Below are 21,728 nucleotides of genomic sequence, written 5' to 3'. Positions count from 1 at the left end.
GAAGGAAGGGAAAAGGGCAGAGACAGACCCTACCCAGCAAAACCACAAGAGGCCAGTGACGACGATTGCCACTACCTCATCGGCCTCCTGAAACCTCAAATGACCTCTCACTGACCTTCAACTCTATCATGGCCTCCTCCTAACCTTGAAAAATTATACCTCTACTAATCCCGGGTTACGATACAGATTAGTAAACTCAAGTGGAGAGAAAGTGTCTCTTGAGATGATCCAAGGCTGTGGTGACAGTGGTGGCGGCGGTGGCTAGTTAGATCACACACCGGAAAACAACACTTACTTATGAGGAGGAACTGCATAGTGATGATGATGGTGAAACAGTGATGATGATGATGATGGTGATGATTGATTGTGATGATGATGACGATGGTGATGATTGATTGTGATGGTGATGATTGATTGTGATGATGATGCTGGTGAAATAATGATTACGATGAAGTGATAGTGACAGTAATGATGATGGAGAATAGTGGTGATGGTGAATAGTGATGATGAAATAGTGATGATGATAAAGACGATGATGATGGTAACAATGGGAGGAAAAGAGGTAGTGTATAATTCCCTCCACCCATTCCCTCTTACCTCCCACTGAGGAGTAGATGGTGTTTTGGGAGTCGGGGGCACTTTAAATAGACGCAGAAGGAAGTAGGAAGTATCTACGGTAGACGCAGAAGGAGGAAGAATACATTATGATAGACGCAGAAGGAGGAAGAATACATTATGATAGACGCAGGAGGAGGTACTCACCGTCGTAGTTAGCTAAGTCTGCAGCCAGGAGACCAGCGGTGTGTGCGGGGGCGTAGGAGAGCCTGGCATTGATGACCTCGGCGACAGTGACGGGTCGTGTGAGCTGCGTGGCCATAAGGATGTCGCCTTGGGCACAGGCCAGGTGGAGAGGAGTGTTGCCTCGCCTGTCCCGAGACACTGGCGACGCCCCGCACACTACCAGGTGACGCACTACTCCCGCATCCCCCGTCGCTACCGCCAAGTGCAACGCCGTCTGCAGATACAACAATACAACACACGTTATTACACCTTACATCACGTTATTATATTTTACATGACGTTACTAAGTGTAACATCATATTATTAAATGTTACAGCACTTTGTTACATGGTCCATCACGTTACTCCATGTTATATCATGTTACATCATATAAACATATTACAGCGTGTGGTAACCCTGAAACATCTCAAATGAAGGTAACTTTTGTGGTGACAACGTAGCTTACGAAGTTACACTGTAGTTTGTGTTGTGACCCAGTTACTAGTGTTACAAAGGCGAAGTTGTTTAATTTGTCATCTTGAAGGGTAATTCAAGAGTATATCTAAGAGGTTATCACACAACTTGGGTGGTGGTAATGGGGGTGGTTGGTGGAGGCAGTAATGGTGGGGGGTGGCGGGCAGGATGGCAAGGTCGGGGCCCCAACTGTTACCTCCACTCACAGTGGTGGTGGCTGTGTTTTGCTGCTGCTGCTACTACTACTACCAGGTTCCAGCTGAAATAAGTGGCCTATACTCTGATGTGACCCTGTTTTCAACGATAATAATAAAAATAACCCCAGTGTACCCGTTACGAAACACAAAATAGCATGGTCTGACCCTATTAGTACACACATCACGTCTCTCAACACCTAGGTGGTTACATCATGATGGTGCATCAGGTAGTGACTGGGAGACAGTTTATGTGTGGTGGGAGACAGTGTGTTCTAGATGGTGTGTGGGAGACAGTGTGTTCTAGATGGTGTGCGGGAGACAGTGTGTTCTAGATGGTGTGTGTGGGAGACAGTGTGTTCTAGATGGTGTGTGTGGGAGACAGTGTGTTCTAGATGGTGTGTGGGAGACAGTGTGTTCTAGATGGTGTGTGGGGAGACAGTGTGTTCTAGATGGTGTGTGTGGGAGACAGTGTGTTCTAGATGGTGTGTGGGAGACAGTGTGTTCTAGATGGTGTGTGGGAGACAGTGTGTTCTAGATGGTGTGTGGGAGACAGTGTGTTCTAGATGGTGTGTGTGGGAGACAGTGTGTTCTAGATGGTGTGTGTGGGAGACAGTGTGTTCTAGATGGTGTGTGGACAGGTGGTTGGATCAAACAAGGGGGAAGAGAGAAGGGGGGGGGGGGTTAATGGGGGCCACCAGCACTAGAAGGGAGGGAACGAGGGAGTGAAATTCTCCCCTCCCTCACCCCTTTCTGCTCCCTGGCCTAAACAACTCCTTCCCGCCTCCTTTTCCTTAATCCTTCTCCTCCTTTCCTCCTCATCCTTCCATCTATTCCTTCTCTCTATCTCTATCATCCTTCTTCCCTTCCATTCCTTCATTATTTTCTCTTGTTTGTCATCGAATATTTCCTATATTGCAACATCCGCCGTCTTACACCCAGAGAGAGAGAGAGAGAGAGAGAGAGAGAGAGAGAGAGAGAGAGAGAGAGAGCTTAACACACACATTCTGAGACACACAAGAAAGAAAAAGTTGTACACAAGGAGAGAGTCTTGTGGGAAAGTCCATATTAACACAACCTCCCCCCCCTCACCACCACCAAGTACACTACTACAACACTACAACTCAAACCACCACCAAAACCATTAATACAACTACTCTACCACTACTACATCGCCACTACCACCACTAATGCTACTGCTCCACCACTACCATTACCACTTCACCACTACCACTCTTCCATCTCCACTAGCCTCAATCGGACGAAAGGAGGAGATGGAAAGGGTGGAGGGGGGGAGGGGGAGAATAAATTCACCTTCAAACTTGGTGGGATCGATAAAGCCCATCACCAAGTAAGACGCACATTATGTCAAGGGCGGGCAGAAGAACGGAATGTACTCTCGTTAAGGGGAGGAATTTGCACTACTTTCGGATGGAATTCGCACCCCTCCCCCAAACAGACTTTCGCACAGTGGATGTGAATATAGATCGGGGTGTGTACGGAGCAGTGAGAGGCCCAAGTAGTAAAGAGGAGTAAGAGGAGTGACTGAAGAAGGACGGACAACAGTGTATACTTTTGAAAAGCGACACTCAACCACTGCTGGTGTCATACCCAACACTGGCGATGAAACCAAACACAAGGATGGCAGTAGATTTAGGTACAGGAAAGAGGCAGTGTAATACAGTGAGTTGATATATGTTACAGTACGGGGCAGAGGTAGTGTATTATAGTGAGTTGATAACTGCATGTTACAGTACGGGACAGAGGCAGTGTAATACAGTGAGTTGATATATGTTACAGTACGGGGCAGAGGTAGTGTATTATAGTGAGTTGATAACTGCATGTTACAGTACGGGACAAAAGCTGTGTAATACACTGAGTTGAGATACGTTACAGTACAAAGTCCATGAAGAGGCAGACGTGGTAGTGAGTATTGAAAGATGTTCTTTCTCAGACTAGAACCTGCCAACCACCCTCCCTCCTTCCCAGGTGGCGTTTGGGTGTATTGAGTGTTGGTCGATAGCAAGGTGGTGTGTGTGTGGTTATCCAGGTGGTATGTGATTGTCTCGGTGGTTATATGGTTGTCTAGGTGATTATGTGGTTGTCTAGGTGGTGTGTGGTTGGCCAGGTGGTTATGTGGTTGTCTTGGTAGTTATATGATTGTTTTGTGGTTATGTGGTTGACTAGGTGGTGTGTAGCTGGCCTGGTGGTCCAGGTGGTTACTGGTGATGATTGGGGGGTCAGGTAGTTACTGGTGATGAGTGGGGGGGCCAGGTAGTTACTAGTAATGAGTGGGGGGCCAGCTGGGGACGCCTAGGATGAGCCACCCAGTAGAGGCCCTGACTGGAGTGGCCGCAGCCGCTGGGGTCGCTCACTAGGTGGAAACAAGGAAGGACGCCCCCCGGTCACGTGACTCAGCGTCAGTGTCGCGTACCGCCGCTGTTGTCACTTCCACCACGAGGCCCTACTACTGATAGGTGCTGCTGCTATGGCCTAGGGCTCGGTTCTGGGCGATGTTGCTCGGTTCTGGTCGTTGTGGCTAAGGCTGGACAATGTTGCTAGGTGATAAACAGGGTGCTGGTGCTAGGTGATATACCGGGTGTTGCTCTTAGGTGCAAGGGCACTATGGGTGATACTTTTAGGTTTTGCATACTACTGCTAGGTGACAGGGCTGGGTGCTAGAGTGGTGGACCAACAGCGCGTACAGTTAACACGGACAAGGAGAAACGACGCGTACAGACGACACGGCGGAAGAGCTGACTGCACCTTCTTAGCTTTCCGCCCTTCTGCCTACTACAAGGTCGCTTGCAGCTTTTACAGCAACCAGGGAGTGTCCACCATCACCCCCAGCACCACTATCACCCCCACTATCGCCACCATCACCACCTCCGCCGCCACTACCAACAACAACACCACCACCACCACCACCACCACCAACCACCACCACCGCCACCACCACCAACTACGCGGCAAAATGTTCGGTTATCTATACTTCTAAACTTTATGGGTGGTGGTGGTTGGTACTCAATGGGGTAAGAGGGTACAGTTACCTTGTATCATGATGGGGGCATTCCACGCTTCTAGGGTATCTGAAGTATGGTATGGGAGTATGGTAGCGTGGTATGGGAGTATGGTAGCGTGGTATGGGAGTATGGTAGCGTGGTGGTAGCGTGGTAGCGTGGTATGGGAGTATGGAGGTGGTATGGTGGTATGGCGTGGTATGGGGAGTATGGTAGCGTGGTATGGGAGTATGGTAGCGTGGTATGGGAGTATGGCAGCGTGGCATGGGGTATGACAGCGTGGCATGGGGTATGACAGCGTGGTATGGGGTATGTGGCGTGGTATGGGGTATGGTAGCGTGGTATGGGAGTATGGCAGCGTGGCATGGGGTATGGCAGCGTGGCATGGGGGTATGACAGCGTGGCATGGGGTGTGACAGCGTGTGGGGTATGACATCGTGGTATGGGGTATGGTGGCGTGGTATGGGAGTATGAGTAGCGTGGTATGGGAGTATGGCAGCGTGGCATGGGGGGTATGACAGCGTGGCATGGGGTATGACAGCGTGGTGTGGGGTATGTCGTGGTATGGGGTATGGGCGTGGTATGGGGGTGTGAGAGCGTGGTATGGGGTGTGAGGCGTGGTATGGGGAAGCGTGGTATGAGCGTGGTATGGGGTGTGGGGCGTGGTATGGGGTGTTGACAGCGTGGTATGAGTGACAGCGTGGTATGGGAGTGTGAGAGCGTGGTATAGGAGTGTGAGAGCGTGGTATGGGAGTATGACAGCGTGGTATGGGAGTATGACAGCGTGGTATGGGAGTGTGAGAGCGTGGTATAGGAGTGTGAGAGCGTGGTATGGGAGTGTGACAGCGTGGTATGGGAGTATGACAGCGTGGTATGGGAGTGTGAGAGCGTGGTATGGGAGTGTGAGAGCGTGGTATGGGAGTATGGCAACTCGTGACCTTCACTCCCTGGGGTGGTGGTGGTGGTTATTGTGGTGATAGTGGTAAGTGGATTGTGGTAGCGGTTGTGGTAGTGGATAGTGGTGATGAACACTGGATAGAGAAACTCCTAGCATAATTTCAGGCTAAATCAAAGAAGAGTCAAGAGTAAATGCTTCAACTTCAGTCAGCCAGGTAGCAGCTTTCTCACATCATCAGTTACGAGGAATATTCATCGTGCGAACATTATCAGTGAGTGTGGACGCAGGTGGTAGTGTGGCCCCTAGCAGGTGTCAGCTCGAATTAATGAGTTCAACGGATCTGTTGCACTCACACTGTTATCGTTTTTGCTGTTGCATTATCAGGAACACGTGAGAGAGAGAGAGAGAGAGAGAGAGAGAGAGACTTACGTCTCTTGATAACACGACTGTTGTCTGGGAGGTGCCGTCTGCCCCCCCCCCTCTTTTACTTCCCCTTCCTCCCCATGGCTAAACAAAGGCCACATTACAAAGGTACTCAATCTATCCAACCAGGAGCGAACTCGCAACAATAGTTTTACATTAGACAAATTTAGATTTAGGCGCGAGATAGGTAAACAATGGTTTGGAAATAGAGTAGTGGGTGAGTGGAACAAGTTACCAAACATCATCAATAACTGGAACACGCTGGATCGCTTCAAACATAGGTTGGATGGATATATGAGCGATAAGGATTGGGTGTAAATAGGACTACCCAGTATATGCCCGCTGCAGTGGCCTCCATTCTTATGTACAGTATTCTCCTTTCCCTTGCACACACTATTTTTTCCCTCTTACATTTTTCAAACTCCCTTTTCTTTTGACTTCCTTGATTATTCCTAATTACTACTTTCTCTTTTATCCCTCCTTCCCCCTCTCCCCCTTCCTTCCTTCCTACATCCACTTTCTCATCTTGCATCCTCTCTCTCTCTCTCTCTCTCTCTCTCTCTCTCTCTCTCTCTCTCTCTCTCTCTCAGTAGCAACCACCACTACCAGGATAGTGGTGTAGGTGGTGATGGTAGTAGCAGTAGTAGCGATAGTGATAGTGGTGTAGGTAGTGAGAGTGGTGGTGATAATGGTGGTGGTTGTGATAGAGGTGGTGGTTGTGATAGAGGTGGTGAGAGTGGTGGTGGTGATATGGTGGTTTGTGATAGTGGTGGTGGTTGTGATATAGAGGTGGTGGTTGTGATAGTGGTGGTGGTATGGTGATGGATGGTGGTTGTGATGGTGAGTGATGGTGGTGGTGGTATAGTGGTGGTAGTACTGATGGTGGTGGTGGTAGTCATCGTGTTGGTGGTTGTGATAGTGGTGGTGATTGTGATAGTGGTGGTGATTGTGATAGTGGTGGTATGAAATAGTGGTGGTGATTGTGATAGTGGTGGTGGTTGTGATGGGGTGGTGGTTGTGATGGGTGGTTGTGATAGTGGTGGTAGTACTGATAGTGGTGGTGGTAGTCATCGTGTTGGTGGTTGTGATAGTGGTGGTGATTGTGGTGATTGTGATGAGTGGTGGTGATTGTGATAGTGGTGTTGGTTTGTAATAGTGGTGGTGATTGTGATAGTGGTGGTGGTTGTAATAGTGGTGGTGGTTGTGATGGTGGTGGTGGTTGTGATAGTGGTGGTGTTAGTGGTGGTGGTTGATAGTGGTGGTGATTGTGATAGTGGTGGTGATTGTGATGGTGGTGGTGGTTGTAATAGTGGTGGTGATTGTGGTGGTGGTGATTGGTGAGTGGTGGTGATTGTGATAGTGGTGGTGATTGTGATGGTGGTGATTGTGATGGTGGTGGTGATTGTGATAGTGGTGGTGATTGTGATGGTGGTGGTGGTTGTAATAGTGGTGGTGGTTGTGATAGTGGTGGTGGTAGTGATAGTGGTGGTTGTGATGGTGGTGGTGTGTGGTGGTGGTGGTGGTGGTTGTGATGGTGGTGGTGGTTGTGATGAGTGGTGATCGTGGTGATCGTGGTGGTGATCGTGGTGGTGGTGGTGGTAGTGATCGTGGTGGTGGTAGTGATCGTGGTGGTGGTAGTGATCGTGGTGGTGGTGATTGTGGTGGTGATCTCAAAGCAAGACCCGGTTCCTTCGTGGAGTTATCTGACGCGAAACGGAGCGGCCAATAACATGAACTTTACCAGTACTGGTTTCATCCTATACTTACAACTTTTTTATCAGGAGAGAGAGTGAGTTTGCCCCCATAGATTCCTCCTATGTAGTCACCCATGCTGTCAGTTTGTTTGTCTGTCAGTTAATACCTTCAAATATTTATGTATCTAACTATCAAAGAACACAATTTTATATTCCCCTTTCCATTTGTCTATCCACTCAGAGTGGTCCTAGTTTCCGGACTAATATGAGACTGAGAGGGATGTTTCCTGACTAAGCAAGCTATTTTTGTCTCTCACATCAGTCATACATTTTCATTCACTTTCCGTCCATCAAGACAACATTATAATACTTATAATATAACATCAATTTATTTACTTTCTTACTTACTGAAGTTAATGATTGATATTAAGTCCATTTTTCAAGGAAAATCGGTAGTACATATACGCTTCACTCACACGTCTGCTTTAAAAAAGTGAATTTCAATATCAAGTAACTGTAATCCCCTAGGCTTTGTATCTTTTTTTACGTGTTTATTAATGTAATAGTGATTTTCTTTTTATATCATGACTCGATCAACCATCATTAAGGCATAAAAAACATTAATTAAGAAAAAAAAACAGCTTGCATTAATTTCGTATATACAGTAGGTCCAGTCTTCTAAAAACTAAAACACTGGAACATTGTTGACAACTTCTGAGGTGTTCGAAAATGTTGCTCCGCCTCGGAAAATGACAACTGGATTTTTTTTTATTTTTTACAGTAAGAAACTAAAGGTCTGTCACTTCTGGGTGATTGGGGTGAGGGGCAGGTGGACCTACTTAGACGTCAGGAAGGGGAGGTACTTAAATGTGAAGGTGGAAGGATGGAGAGGGGGGGGGTCTTGAGATGTTGGGAGGAGGCGGAAGTCTGGATGTGAAGAATCTCAAGAGGAGTGGGACAGCGAGGACAACAGACTCTCCCCGTGCGGTGGTAATGCTGCTAAAAATAGTGACGAGGATGACGAAGGTGAAGTAAAAGTAGGTGATAATGGTAGAGGATGAGAGGGAGAAGATGATATAGGCGAAAATAATGATGATTACAGGAGGAGTAAATGATGCTGAAGGGGTGGCGATGAGATTATTGATGGCGTTGCAGGAGGAAGATAGTCGACAAGCGTGTGGAGATGGAAGGTTTACGAACGTGAGGCGAAGAAAGGAGGGGTGGGGGTCATGAATGAGGAGCGGGGTGGGTGGCAGAACAGGTTCTTGGAGGGTGTGTGGGAGGAATGAATGGTGGGTGCGGCCACCTCTCTTTCTCTCTTATGATTACTCTCTCCTCTTATTTTAATGCATTTTTTTAAATATTTTTATATACACTTGTAAGCGTTATTTTTTCGGGTTTAACTTCATATATTCCGGTGCTTAAAATAAGCACCATAAACAACTACTATTAAGTATAAATATTGTGAAATTTTATTGGAAATATTAGGAAGATATGTCGGATGTCGTTAAGGCCGGTATATTATTTTGTTAACGCACTTTTGTTTAATTTCATATATTTTTAATACGTAAACTTTGAACCATTGTAGTGCGGTGAAATATGTTACCGTCTTCCTCTTCCCTGCGTCACACACACACACACAGGTCCGGTTCTCAGTTTCTGTTTGCTTAGAGGGTCGTGTATATTGTACGTTGTGCACAATGACAGCGACCTCCTCATGCATAAGACCGATTTCATCATAGTTGGCACGAACTGTGAGCTACATCGAGCGACACAGAATACAAGTTAAATTGTGATATGGCCTGTGTCAGGTGTCCGATATGATTAGGTTACGTTAGGTTTGGTTGATGTTAAAAATGCCTGTCCCTTGTGTCATACATACCCTGCCGGAGTGGTTGGCCAGGTCGAGGAAGGCCTGGTGGGGGAGGAGCCGCGTGATGTGATATACCACCTCGATGAAGCCTTGCATTACCGCCACGTGCAGCTGACTGTAACGAAACAAAACAAAAATGTCAGTATATGTTTCTGAAGGGGAGCAGTGATGCATTGTTTGTATGGTGTGCTAACTATTTGCTGCTGTACTGTAAGGATACCATGTGAGGAAGGTGAGGGAAGAGGATACTGCAGAGGAAGGCGGTACAAAGTCTTCAGAAATAACAAGAATGACAACGTTAAAATGACGTACGGTGGTAATGATGTAAATTATAGAGTTCCGTTGATGTAAACTGGGTGTTGTTATTATCATTATGATAAGTCTTGTATGTAACGCCATATCAACAAACACATTGATTTTCCATTTTGTTTTCACTGGAATCATGGAGGAAACCCACCTTCCTGGAAGCGCCTTACGCTCTAGCATGGCCGCTGTTGCCACGTTTACCCCCTGGAGGTCCACCAAACATCACACATTACACCAGACTAAACAAAAGGAGGGTAGTGGGTGAAAATTATCCCCTTCATGACAGAAACAACACACTGACACACACAGCACATACATACACCTAGATCCACACGACATATACCTACAGTACACCCACAAACATACTGTACTCATGCAGTTGCGAATAAATTACCTTCTAGGTATAGAACTAAACAAAGAATATATTTTAAATGCTCTGTAACATTCAATGCCATAATATCCTGACCACGGGAGTTAGCTATACTGACCCTTTGTGAACTCTACTCTGTAATCCTATTGCGCTACCGCTCACAGGATAGAGTATGGGGGTGCACAATAAACTAGCCGCTATACGTGGCAAAATTAAATTAAATTACATACATGCATACATACATACTGTACACCTACACTCACACGCGCACACAGTTGTCAAAACACTGGCCAGGGTTTACATTCTCAAAGCGTCGTACCTTAATTGCTCTCCACCTTATTGGGGTTATATATGAGAACACAGCCATGTACGGTGTTAGTCTCAGTTCAGTTTCCACACAAGGTTTAGCTGTTTTTTTGCCGTAATATTAAGCGAGCCAGCTGGATGCATCTTGCATCTCACATTTCCAGTTGACGGAAAATTTTATCCTATGAAACTAAAAATTACCCCTGAACCATGACATAAGTGTGTAGGTCAGATACTGTTCTCGTGTTGCCAGTAGGGGGAAAATTATCCTATAATCTTCCAAAGTTAACCGGGCCAGTGAAACACAGAGCCAGTATTATCGTAAGACCTTTGGGAATATGATCTCTGGCCGTCTTTACCACAAAAAGATATATTTTTTTCCTATCTCTCCTGAAACGGAAAAAAAATACGGCAGGAATCTTTGCGAGACCCTCCTCGTGGGCGTCACATTGTTGGGTGCGCATCCGGGAGTGAGGCAGCCCCTTGGCGGCCAGGTAAACAAGGCCACGTGATCAAGGTCACTACACCTCATCCTCACCCCCGGGGGACACCTCGTTCTCGAACTACTCCAACACCACCCACCTCATATCTACCCTTATACCCCGACACCACCCACCCAACTACCCTAAGTGTTCAGTGTTAAACAGTGCCGTAACTATACCCACCAACTAGCCACGGTGAGCTGATGTTATTACAGCATTACTGACGATAATTCGCAATTGTTCGTATGTTTCCCCCTAGCTTTTGACAGCATCACCACTACCATCACCACTATTACCGCCACCATCACCACCACCACTATTACAACTACCAACACCACTATTACCACCACCACAACACCACTATTACCACCACCACAACACCATCGAACGGTAAACTAATGCTTCACACCAGTCCCCTTCTAAGCTGAAGCTGGAGAAGCGACGTTTATACCACCAGCACCCCACACGGAGGTCCCCCGTGTCCAAGCCAGCTACTGCATGTAACTGAACCATGTACAACAATAGGTTATATATTTACCAGGCGTTGACTTAAGACACCCACCCCCACCCCATTACTGCCTCACTTCTTCCCAACTGTTTGTTTCCTGGCGACCAGCGACACTGATTTAAAGGTCTTTTGAATGAACTCGGTTCAACTCTCCCCCAAGTCTACTCGACCATAAAACATCCATCAGTCAGATCAGGGAAGGTATGTACTGGGTTAACTAAAGGGATATGAAAAATTGTTTGGGGTCGTAAATGTAGAAGAGCAAGCTTAAAGGGACGAAGTGGGGTGAGAAGGAGAGGGAAGAGGAGTAGGAGGTGGTGTTAGCGAGTGAGTGTGTCTGGGCCAAGGTTGAGTTGGGGTCAACAATAAAGATAGGCGTCTCCTGTCGGGTGTTTGGTGATGACCACCACAAAAGATTTTTTTTTTTTTTACACTATAACCCCCTCAAAAAATATGAATGGGAAGTGGTTTAAATGCTGGAGAACAGCTTCCTGCTTTTACAAAAAAAAAAAAAATGAATGAAACTCCAACTTAAATACAGGAAGACACACAGCGCTTTCGCTTGATCGAAAATGCAAGTTATTAAGACTCGCTGTAATATATAATTTCTGTTTTTTGTTCATACATGAAAACTGAATGAGACGCTGACGCTAAGGATGCAGCCACTTCTTGCTTGTACTATACCAAGAATATTTTACATTCTCGGTTGTCTTCAAAACCATGAATGGGCGTCATTTAATGGATTATGTAAGGGTTGAAAGATGGTCAGATATTGGTTTTTGTAGTCTGTGTGTGTGTGGACAGATGACGCCTCAACAAGTGGATTATGGTACTTACGAAAATTTTGAATGCTTAAAATGACCCATTAATTATTTTATCACAAAAAAATATGAAATTAAATTTGGCATGACCTCCTAACATTCCTTTTAGGGGTCTGACTTAATATATACATCGTCTAACACGACTTGATGATAACACGTGATGCTGAGGTGCAAACATCTCTCTTTCTGCGTCTGTGAGGTGGTTGCAAACACGTTCCTCTCTACGACGTGAATCAGAAGTTAGTCACCAGCTCCTCCTCCCTCAGAAGGCCCCAAGAGTAAAGCTTGTCGTGTGAAGATATGGTTGGGAGCCAACCTAGTGTGGTGGAACCGAGGTGGGTTGGGGAGGAGCCGGATCTGGGCAGGTCGTCGTCAGGCAAGGTCAGTCAGTCACGAGGTGGTCACCATCCCCCACCCCTCCTGCCCATACTCAGCTATCACAACCCCTTCCGACCCACCTCTTATTCTTTCCCTCTGTATGTCCTCCCCCACCCCTGTGTCTCCTCTCCCCCCCCCTGGTGTGATCCCTCCTTTGTGTGTGTGTGTGTGTGTGTGCCTACCGTGACACCCTCCTTCGTGTAGGTACCGTGCTTCCCTTATGACTCCCTCCTTCGTGCAGGTCATCAGCGAGGTCTTCTTGTCCCGTTTGGTTGTCTGTACAGTGCATCTCTGTGGTTCCATCCCTTTCCTTGTGTATCTCTGGGTATGGTAACTCCTCATTATGGCACCACCAACAGTATGGCACCTCCTCAGTATGGCACCACCAACATGACACCTTCCCCCAGAACGAGTGATACTAGTCATCCGGTTTCCCACACACACGAAGACGCCCACCCAAGAGATTTACACAACAATAAAACAAAACTACAACAATTCCATTCTGCCATTGACGTAATCATACCCAAAAACTAGTGAAGATGATGAAAATGATGATGATGATGATGATGATGATGATGATGGTGGCTTTGTAATGAAAATTTAATAGCTCCACAATTACTAGGAACATTTACAGGCTACGAAAAAAGTAGATTACGGTAACATCGGGTACTGTACTATATATTTATTACAGGTTAAAGGAGGCACTTGGTACACCTACTGTATCATAGTTACTGTATTATTTCGAACTGTGATGTATACTATCATTTCACTGCATTTATTTTATTCTAGTGCATTTTTGTGGACTTTTTGTATTCCAATGTCTTGAGTTGAATCTTAGTGCATTTTACTGTATTGTAAGTCATTGTATTTTCATGTATTGAAGTGTACCGTATATCACTGTACTGTATCACTGTATTGTTATGAATTTTATCTTTATCAAATGTACCGTAGTGGACTGTTCTATATTCACTCTATAAAACTGCACTATACTGTGTGTGTGTGTGTGTGTGTGTGTGTGTGTGTGTGTGCGTGCGTGTGTGTGTGTGTGTGTGTGTGTGCGTGCGCGCGTGTGTGTGTGTGTGTGTGTGTTGGGGGAGGGGATAATTACCAAACATCCGCATCGTGTGTGTGCGTGCGCGCGTGTGTGTGTGTGTGTGTGTGTTGGGGGAGGGGATAATTACCAAACATCCGCATCCATGCTGTTTATCTCGTAATTTAACCTACACTACTACGTGCTCAAACTGTCCGACTGTCTGTCTAACTACGTGCATAGCTATCTTTCAGCATATCTATCTATCTACCTATCTATTATTTTGTCATATTTAATAATAATAATAATAATAATAATAATAATAATAAACTGATACAAACATCAGTACAAACGCAGTTACTCATTGGTGTTGCTATGTACACATGAAAATGTGCGTACATGCATAAAGATATGCGTCTGATTGTTCGTTTTTTGAAGTGTGAGTTAAGAGTTCAGAATCTTTGCTCACTCTTGCGTTCATTTTCCTTCTAACAAGAGAACGCTTCTAGTAATGGTCGAGTGATGAGTTCGTCAGACGGGCCTCTTCAGGAAAAGTTTTGATGGAATGTACATCCTTGATGTAATGTGTAGAAGAGGTGGTGACGGGTGTGTGACATGGGTGAGGGTGTGATGTGGGTGAGTGTGACATGGGTGAGTGTGTGACGTGGGTGAGGGTGTGACGTGGATGAGGGTGTGACGACAGTCAAGCCACCATTAGGTTCAGGTCTCTCCCCACGGAAGTGTGTGTGTGTGTGTGTGTGTAGAGGGGGCGTCGTCGTGTAGTGTTACCAGTCCCGTGCTGTACCCAGGTGGTAGGGCGTGTCCTGATGTAGGTTCACTTTAATGTAGGGGAGGTGGTGTTGTAAAGGGGAGGGGGTAGCGTGGGAGTTTGTGGACGTGTTGGAGGAGGGGGAAGTATATAGTAGCGGTAGAGCATCAAAATCCCGTTAATTTGGAGACTTTAGAACTAAAATGACGTTAAAACGGATCTTAAAGTGAGACAGAACAGTAATATAGGAAGTTGTTTAAGAGAATGTGTATAAACAAGCACTGGTGACACGGAGGAATCACCCAATGGTTGGCGGATGTGTATAAGCAAACACTGGGAGGTAGAGATACAAACAGGTGACAAGAGGAAGTAACAAGCTGTTAGATAAGGCAGCTTAGGCTAGTCTAGCAAGGTAGTGGCAGCGTGGAGTGAGACAGTCCCTTCCCTCCCCCACCTTTTATCTTCCTCTCCCACCTTCTATCTATATTCTTCCCCTTCTCCTCTCTTCCCATTTTTCCTCCTCCCCTGCCTCCTCTCTTTACACTTCTTCTCGTCCTCCCTCTTCTTGCTCCTCCTCCTAATCATCGTTGTATTCCTCCTCTTTCTTCTTCACGTTTCATCATCCTTTATTCCTTCATATGCCTCCTCCTCCTCCTCCTCCTCGGCGGCTCCTGGTGGTTTTGGTCCCACACACAGCTGGGCCAGACTCAGGTAATCAATAATTACTCGTGGAATTCCCTGGTGGTCCTGATACACACGTGACTTCACTCTCACACATAAGAACATAGGAAAATAAGGAGTCTGCAATAGGCCGATTGGCCTGTGCTTGGCAGCTCCTATCGAGAGTTACTACCACTCTCTATCATCCATGAATCTATCTAGCCTCTTTTTAAAACTTTCCAGCGTTCCAGCACTTACTACAAAGTTGCTAAGCTTGTTCCACTCGTCCACCACCATATTTGTGAACCAGTTCCTTCCTATCTCCCTCCTAAACCTAAACTTATCTAACTTAAATCCGTTGCTCCGAGTCCTATCCTGCTCGGATATTATGAGAACTTTATCTATATCTCCTTTATCGATTCCTTTACCCACTTAAATACTTCTATCATATCTCCCCGCACTCTTCGTCTTTCTAGGGAATGCAAGTTTAGTTTCCTTAGTCTATCTTGATATGGAAGGTTTCTAAGTCCCGGAATCATTTTCGCTATTCTTCGCTGCACCGACTCCAGTGAATTGATATCCATTCTACAATAAGGGCACCAGAACTGAACAGCATAATCGAGGTGCGGCTTGACTAGCGCAAGATATAGTTGCAATATGACCTCTGCACTCATATTACTTACACTTCTAGATATAAAACCTAATACTCTGTTTGATTTATTTCGAACATTAACGCACTGTTTTCTAGGTCGTAGGTCCGGGCTTACCAGTACCCCTAAGTCTCTTTCACAAGTCGACTCCTCTTCCGCTCCAACATGTCACATGATTCACTCTTATAATTGTTTTTATTCTGCATTACCTTCACTATAATTTAAAAATATATCCGGGGATCGCAAAGTATACAATATATATAGCACGTATAGCACACATAACAAAGGAGACCGAGCGAGGTATAGCAACAGAATGATTGCAGGGCAACAGAAGCAGTATGCTGCAACAGGAGCCGGGTGTAGTGTAGCAACAGGGGCCGGGCGCGGTTTAGCAACAGGAACACAGTGGTTGGTAACAAGACCAACCCACAAGATGATGCTGGCTGGTGGTGATGGGAGGGGAGGGTGGGAGGGGAGGGTGGGAGCATGAGGGAGTAGGGAAGGGAAAGAGAGGGAGGGTGAGGTAAATGGAAGAGCATATTTGAGGAGGAGGAGACGAGAAAGAAGGAGAGGTAAGGGAGGGCGAGAAAGAGGAAGGAGAAGGAAAGGAGATGGGGAAAGGGATAGAGGGAGGGGGGGGGGGCGAGAGGATGGGAAGCTTGTGTTTCATCACTAATGTGTCATACACTTCACAACAGACTTTACGAGTACAGTCACGCGGTCGTGTGTGTGTGTGTGAGGGAGGGGTGATGTCATCGTCATACCTCTCCTGTATACCATCTGGTCTTTCACCTGTCGCTGTCTTCATAACCCCCCCACTCTTCAAATACCCGTGCACTTCCTCCCTCCCTTTAAACACCAAAGCCCTCCCTCTCTCCCTCCCTACCCCCCTGACCACTGGGGTAATCCAAGTGTTTCATCAGTCACCTCAACAGTGTGGTCACCGACACACACCCACCCCGGGTTTCATAAACACCCATACGACAAATATCCCTCGTGATTGATGACGTAACAACCTACCCAACTGGTTAACTTATATAAAACACACAAAACATAAGGTGAAAATTAAGGAGATTCTACCTTAAGGGGACTATCAATTACGAGACGAAATTAACACATGTCTTAGGAAAAGTCTTGTAATGTAGGTAATTTACTTAAAGGGTCATATAGATATCACTTTTAAGTTTGATTTTGTCGCGTTAGCAAGTTAGGTGAGGTTAGAGTAGCTTACATCTGGATGTTACGACTCGTTAGGTCAGATGAGGCAAAGGTGAGCATAATGACCTAACATCCCTAAGACGTCAATAATGATAATTTTACTGTATACATCACCATCCTGACATCCCATAACCTTACCCTGACATCCCATAACCTTACCCTGGCATCCTACACCATCCTGACATAACACCCACCTCCCTCACATCACTCCTGGCCACATCCGCATCCTCTCTCGCATCCGGGAAGGACATCGGCGCATCCTGGGAGGCCCCCCGAGTCGAGGACGAGCAACGACCCGATACCGCCATCCTCATGATATCGGGTCGTGATATCCATTAATCGGGTGTGGTATCGTGTCTGTGCGCCCTCAAGATATGTCAGTTATCGGGTTCCCTGATTAATTGTGTGCAGTGTTATCGGTTTCAGTTACGTTGTAATGGTGAAAGTGATATCTGCTTTCTACATTCGTAATGGTAATGGTATTGTGAAATATCTTTCCTCTGCAAGTAATGGTAATCTTATCGGCTTCCTCGCCTTTAACACAGAGTAATTCCCCCAAGGTGTTATCGGCTTGCTTGTTGAGTGATAAGTGTGATATCAAATTGTTATCGGCTTGGGTAGTTGAATTATCGGGCGCCAAGTATGAAGTGGAGATGTTATCGGTCCCTTGGTGGTGTTACCGGGTCGCTTCGTACTAATATCGGGCCCCTAGTAGTGTCATCGGAACTCTAGTAGTGTTATCGGACCGCCACATGATGAAAGCGTGGTTATCGGACTTCACCGGACTTGCCTCCCGATAGCTGACAGACCAACACCTTCCTGACGGGATAAATTAAAATAAAATTCATCTTGGCTGATATTTTCCAGCCCATTAACCCCCTATTACATACCCATTACAGCTGAAACCCCCTATTTCATATCAATTACAACTGTAAATACCTCATTATAAACCAATTACAACTTGAACTACCCCATTACACACCAGTTACAATCGGAAACCCCCATTACAGACGAGTTACATATCAACCCATTAGTCCAATTACACCCTATTAACCCCCATTACAACTCTAGTACCCCTAAATGTAAGCAACTTTACCCACTCAAGGGATTTACCACAGACGTTGGTTAATTAGAGAAAACCCCGAAATCCCACCTTGGATATTTCCAGCCTTTGGTGGAAAGACTGAAATGTTGAAACGTTCTGGATATCAATTAGTTATATACACTGGTTTATTGTTGTACTATGGATGTATCTAGTTATGTTGTCTCAAAGTTTGGTTAGGTTACTGTAGGTTAGGTTAGGTTAGGTTTATTGAGAATCGATCAATTCTCGGCCTTCACAAGAAATAACGTGACGACATTTGGCTGGCCGATTAGCTTCCGCCTTTAAACTACATAAAAAATCGGGCGGTGTCTTGAGGGGCGGTTTGTGTATCACAGGTCAACTCCGTAAGAACAATGAAGTAGAGGGTAAAATGTGTGTGTGCACACACACACACACACAGAAATACGTAGTTACAACAATACCCACACACATGTACACACCCTGACACACACACACACACACACACACAGAAATACGTAGTTACAACAATACCCACACACATGTACACACCCTGACACACACACACGCACACACAGAAATACGTAGTTACAACAATACCCACACACATGTACACACCCTGACACACACACACACACACAGAAATACTTAGTTACAACAATACCCACACACATGTACACACCCTGACACACACACACACACCCAACATTCCTTTGCTCTTCCTGGGAATTACCTGGACGCGTGAAGGGGATCGATCACACGGTAAACAGACCAGAGTACCGCTACTACCTCTATCACTACTACAACTACTAATCATACTACTACTACATCATACTACCACTATTAATACATCACACCAGTACTACTACTACATCATACTACTACCATTATCACTACTACTATTTCTACGTCATACTGCCACAAACGACTACTGCACCACAAACTGCTACAACCACTATTCCTACCACCCACCACAACCACCCATCCCTGACTAAACACAAGCTATATAACTAACTGTATAATAATATATGTACACCAGACTCTATGGTGGTTATTATATGTGGGTCCTCAGTGCCTACAGGAGGACATGGATAGTATACGACCCGTATAAAATTCCTTTACTATATGCGAGTGATCTATTACCACTAAGACAATACGTTGTATGTGTCTGTGGGATGATATAAGTCGTGTAGGAACATAAGAACATAAGAAAGTGGGATACTGCAGGAGGCCGACTTCCTCTAGTTTGTGATCTGCTAAAACCTATTTGACAGCTAATTACTCATTTATAGTTGTGGTCCATTATGTACACGGAAATCAATTACACATACACCCACACACAGTGCGCATTAACAAAGGCAGAAACATTAATGATGATGACAATAATAATAATAATGTCAAAAGCTTCGAGAAACTGGAGTCTGTTATATAAGATCAGCAATAAAAACAAAGATTTATGGTCTGATCGAGAACAAGGTACGGAAAATATACTTAAAAAGAAGTGATTTAAATCCTTGAAATATATTATATGTATTAATTTCCACTCCCTCCGCCCGCCACCCTGCTCCTTCTCTGGCGGAATGCCTAAGATTTCTGTCATGTTAACAATGTAGTTCTGAATTAACCCCTTATCTCTTTTTTATTATTATATGTATTTTTCTCTATAAGGTTTGACCATACTACGTTGCCTGGTGTTTTGATATGGTCTACTTCAAATGTAACAAATTTTCAATTGTAATGACGTGGTGTTGAGCCATGGACTAAGTGTAATGTTTAGGTCGTACCCCCCCCCCCCCTTTCCTGATATGACCTTTAATACAAATCTGAGGAACACTTAAAGGCTCCTCACAGCATGACCTTTAAACCAAATTTTGGTTGACCTAGTGTTACAACATGACTTTTCATAATTTTTGGCGACCTTCAGTTCCGTGACCCTCAATTTACCTAACTGGATAACATAACGTCAACAAGAAGCAGTGCCTTACGTGTCGCCATCTTCATCTGTCTGGAAGATCTCCTGTAGAAGACCAACTTGAGCTTCGCTGAGGCTGAGTCGTGACCTCCGCGGGGGAGGGGTCGCAGGTTTTCGTGTCGGAGAGGTCTCGGCCTCACACGCCTCCGAGGCCGCGCTCGAGGACGACGTGGTAGGCGAGGCCAGGTGGAGCGAACTCAGCTGATCTGAGATATCGATGCCTGAGTCTTGTCTGACCTGGGAGACGTTCTTGGGATCAGAGAGGCTGGGGTGGGTTAGGGACACCTCCCCTGACAGGAGGTTCTCTGAGCGCATACTGCACGAGGTGTCGTCACAGCTCAGACTCGACGACGAAACAAGGTTAGACCCCGAGAGGAAGCCAGAGTCGTTGTGAGAGTCGTACACGACACCGGACTTGTTGTCAGCAGTAGGGGAGTTGAGGATCTTGGGCCTAGCGCCCTCCTGATGGCTAGCCACACCGGCTGACGCCTTCTCTACGCCGCCCTGACCCTGGGCACTTCTATTAGGCCACATCTTAGCATAGAGTCCAGATGTAAACAAACTTAACAAACACGAGATCAATACCTGGCCTGGGCAGCAGCCAGCCTCACGACCACCACTGATCTAGGGTATAAGGCCAACACAATACTTTCTTACTAACGCACCATCATGGCCACCCCGTCAGTCACTAAAACCACTTGACCAGACTGGCACCATTCCACAATCACGCACCGCAACACACTGCCGACGTCCGTTCACTATACAGTGGACTGAGCGAGTGTGATGGTGGAGTGAATGGCTCCACCACACCGACTCTGTGGTTGCCACACGCTGCCACGTGGGAAGGCCAACCCGACGTTTCGAGACATTGCATTCGCTCCGTCTCCTCAAAACTACAGTATTATCCAATTTAGAAAACAAATTACCAACCAGATACAAAAGTGATTTCTTGCATAAATTTACAAGTGAAACAATGTTTTTGTTTTTCTTCTCTGACATTCGTTACATATCATTTCCTAAAAATACAATAAATCTAGACAACGAAACATTATTACTTAATGGTGGAAAAATCAATATTTAACAACAGGTATCTCACTCATGAAGATTACACAAGAAAATTGACAAAATTCCCAACTTTCCCCACTAGCCAAGGTTACAAGAGAATGCGTACAACTCATTAAATCTTTCGTCTGGCGATACTCGGCACCCGCCCCTTGGTTTTCCCCCTTCTGCCTGTGTTGCCAAATGCGCCAGCCAGGCGGGAATGTTCGTGGATTTTGATTACGCATTTAACAAGATAAACTTGGAAAGCTACATCTCGTTTTAGGACAGTGTTGAACGTGAATCTTGACCATATATGATAATGTTCTACTAAAACTGAAAATGCACAACGATTTTGTATTGAAATTATATTGGATTCGGTTATCATTAATCATTAACTTAGTTATAAACAAACGGCTAAAATAGCATTCTAAAAGACTCTTACTTATTTCAGGAAGTACCATCCCATGTAAAAATAAATATAAGTTCCTCGCACAGAACCGAAAATATATTTACGCAAGTTTACCTTTGATGTTTACCCGTTTTCTTTGGATAGACTTGCGCGGGAACCACATGATTATGAGGTAACCGTTTCCTTTGGATTCCCATACAGCGTTCTTGGACCCCTGGCGTTACAAACATGGTCTGGATATGACTAGAAGATGGAAAAATCCAAGACAAAAAGTTGCAGCCCTTCGTATAAAAATTACGCACTAGGTTCAACGAATTTGAAGAGGTGCGAGATGCGTCAGGCATTCTAGTGAGAGGTATTCACCCCTCGGGACGTGCCTGCCGCTA

The 21,728-nt window shown here is 45.6% G+C and overlaps 1 protein-coding gene across 1 annotated transcript in view; it reads right to left on the bottom strand.

Moving 5' to 3' along the window:
* Window positions 1-20,681, bottom strand: part of LOC121873160 (NF-kappa-B inhibitor alpha-like) — a 51,753-nt gene extending 31,072 nt beyond the window's left edge. The window contains exons 1-3 of the mRNA XM_042376486.1: window positions 19,903-20,681; window positions 9,366-9,471; window positions 763-1,015 (exon numbers count right to left, since the gene is read on the bottom strand). Of these exons, the coding sequence (XP_042232420.1) occupies window positions 763-1,015; window positions 9,366-9,471; window positions 19,903-20,423 (880 nt within the window). The 5' untranslated portion in view covers window positions 20,424-20,681. The remainder of the gene's footprint in view (window positions 1-762; window positions 1,016-9,365; window positions 9,472-19,902) is intronic.
* Window positions 20,682-21,728: the final 1,047 nt, after the last annotated feature.

The sequence above is a fragment of the Homarus americanus genome, unplaced genomic scaffold, assembly GCF_018991925.1.
Source record: "Homarus americanus isolate GMGI-L3 unplaced genomic scaffold, GMGI_Hamer_2.0 scaffold32929, whole genome shotgun sequence".
NCBI lineage: Eukaryota > Metazoa > Arthropoda > Malacostraca > Decapoda > Nephropidae > Homarus > Homarus americanus.
Note: the sequence above shows the minus strand (reverse complement) of the source record. Positions and strands in the feature narration are given on the sequence as shown.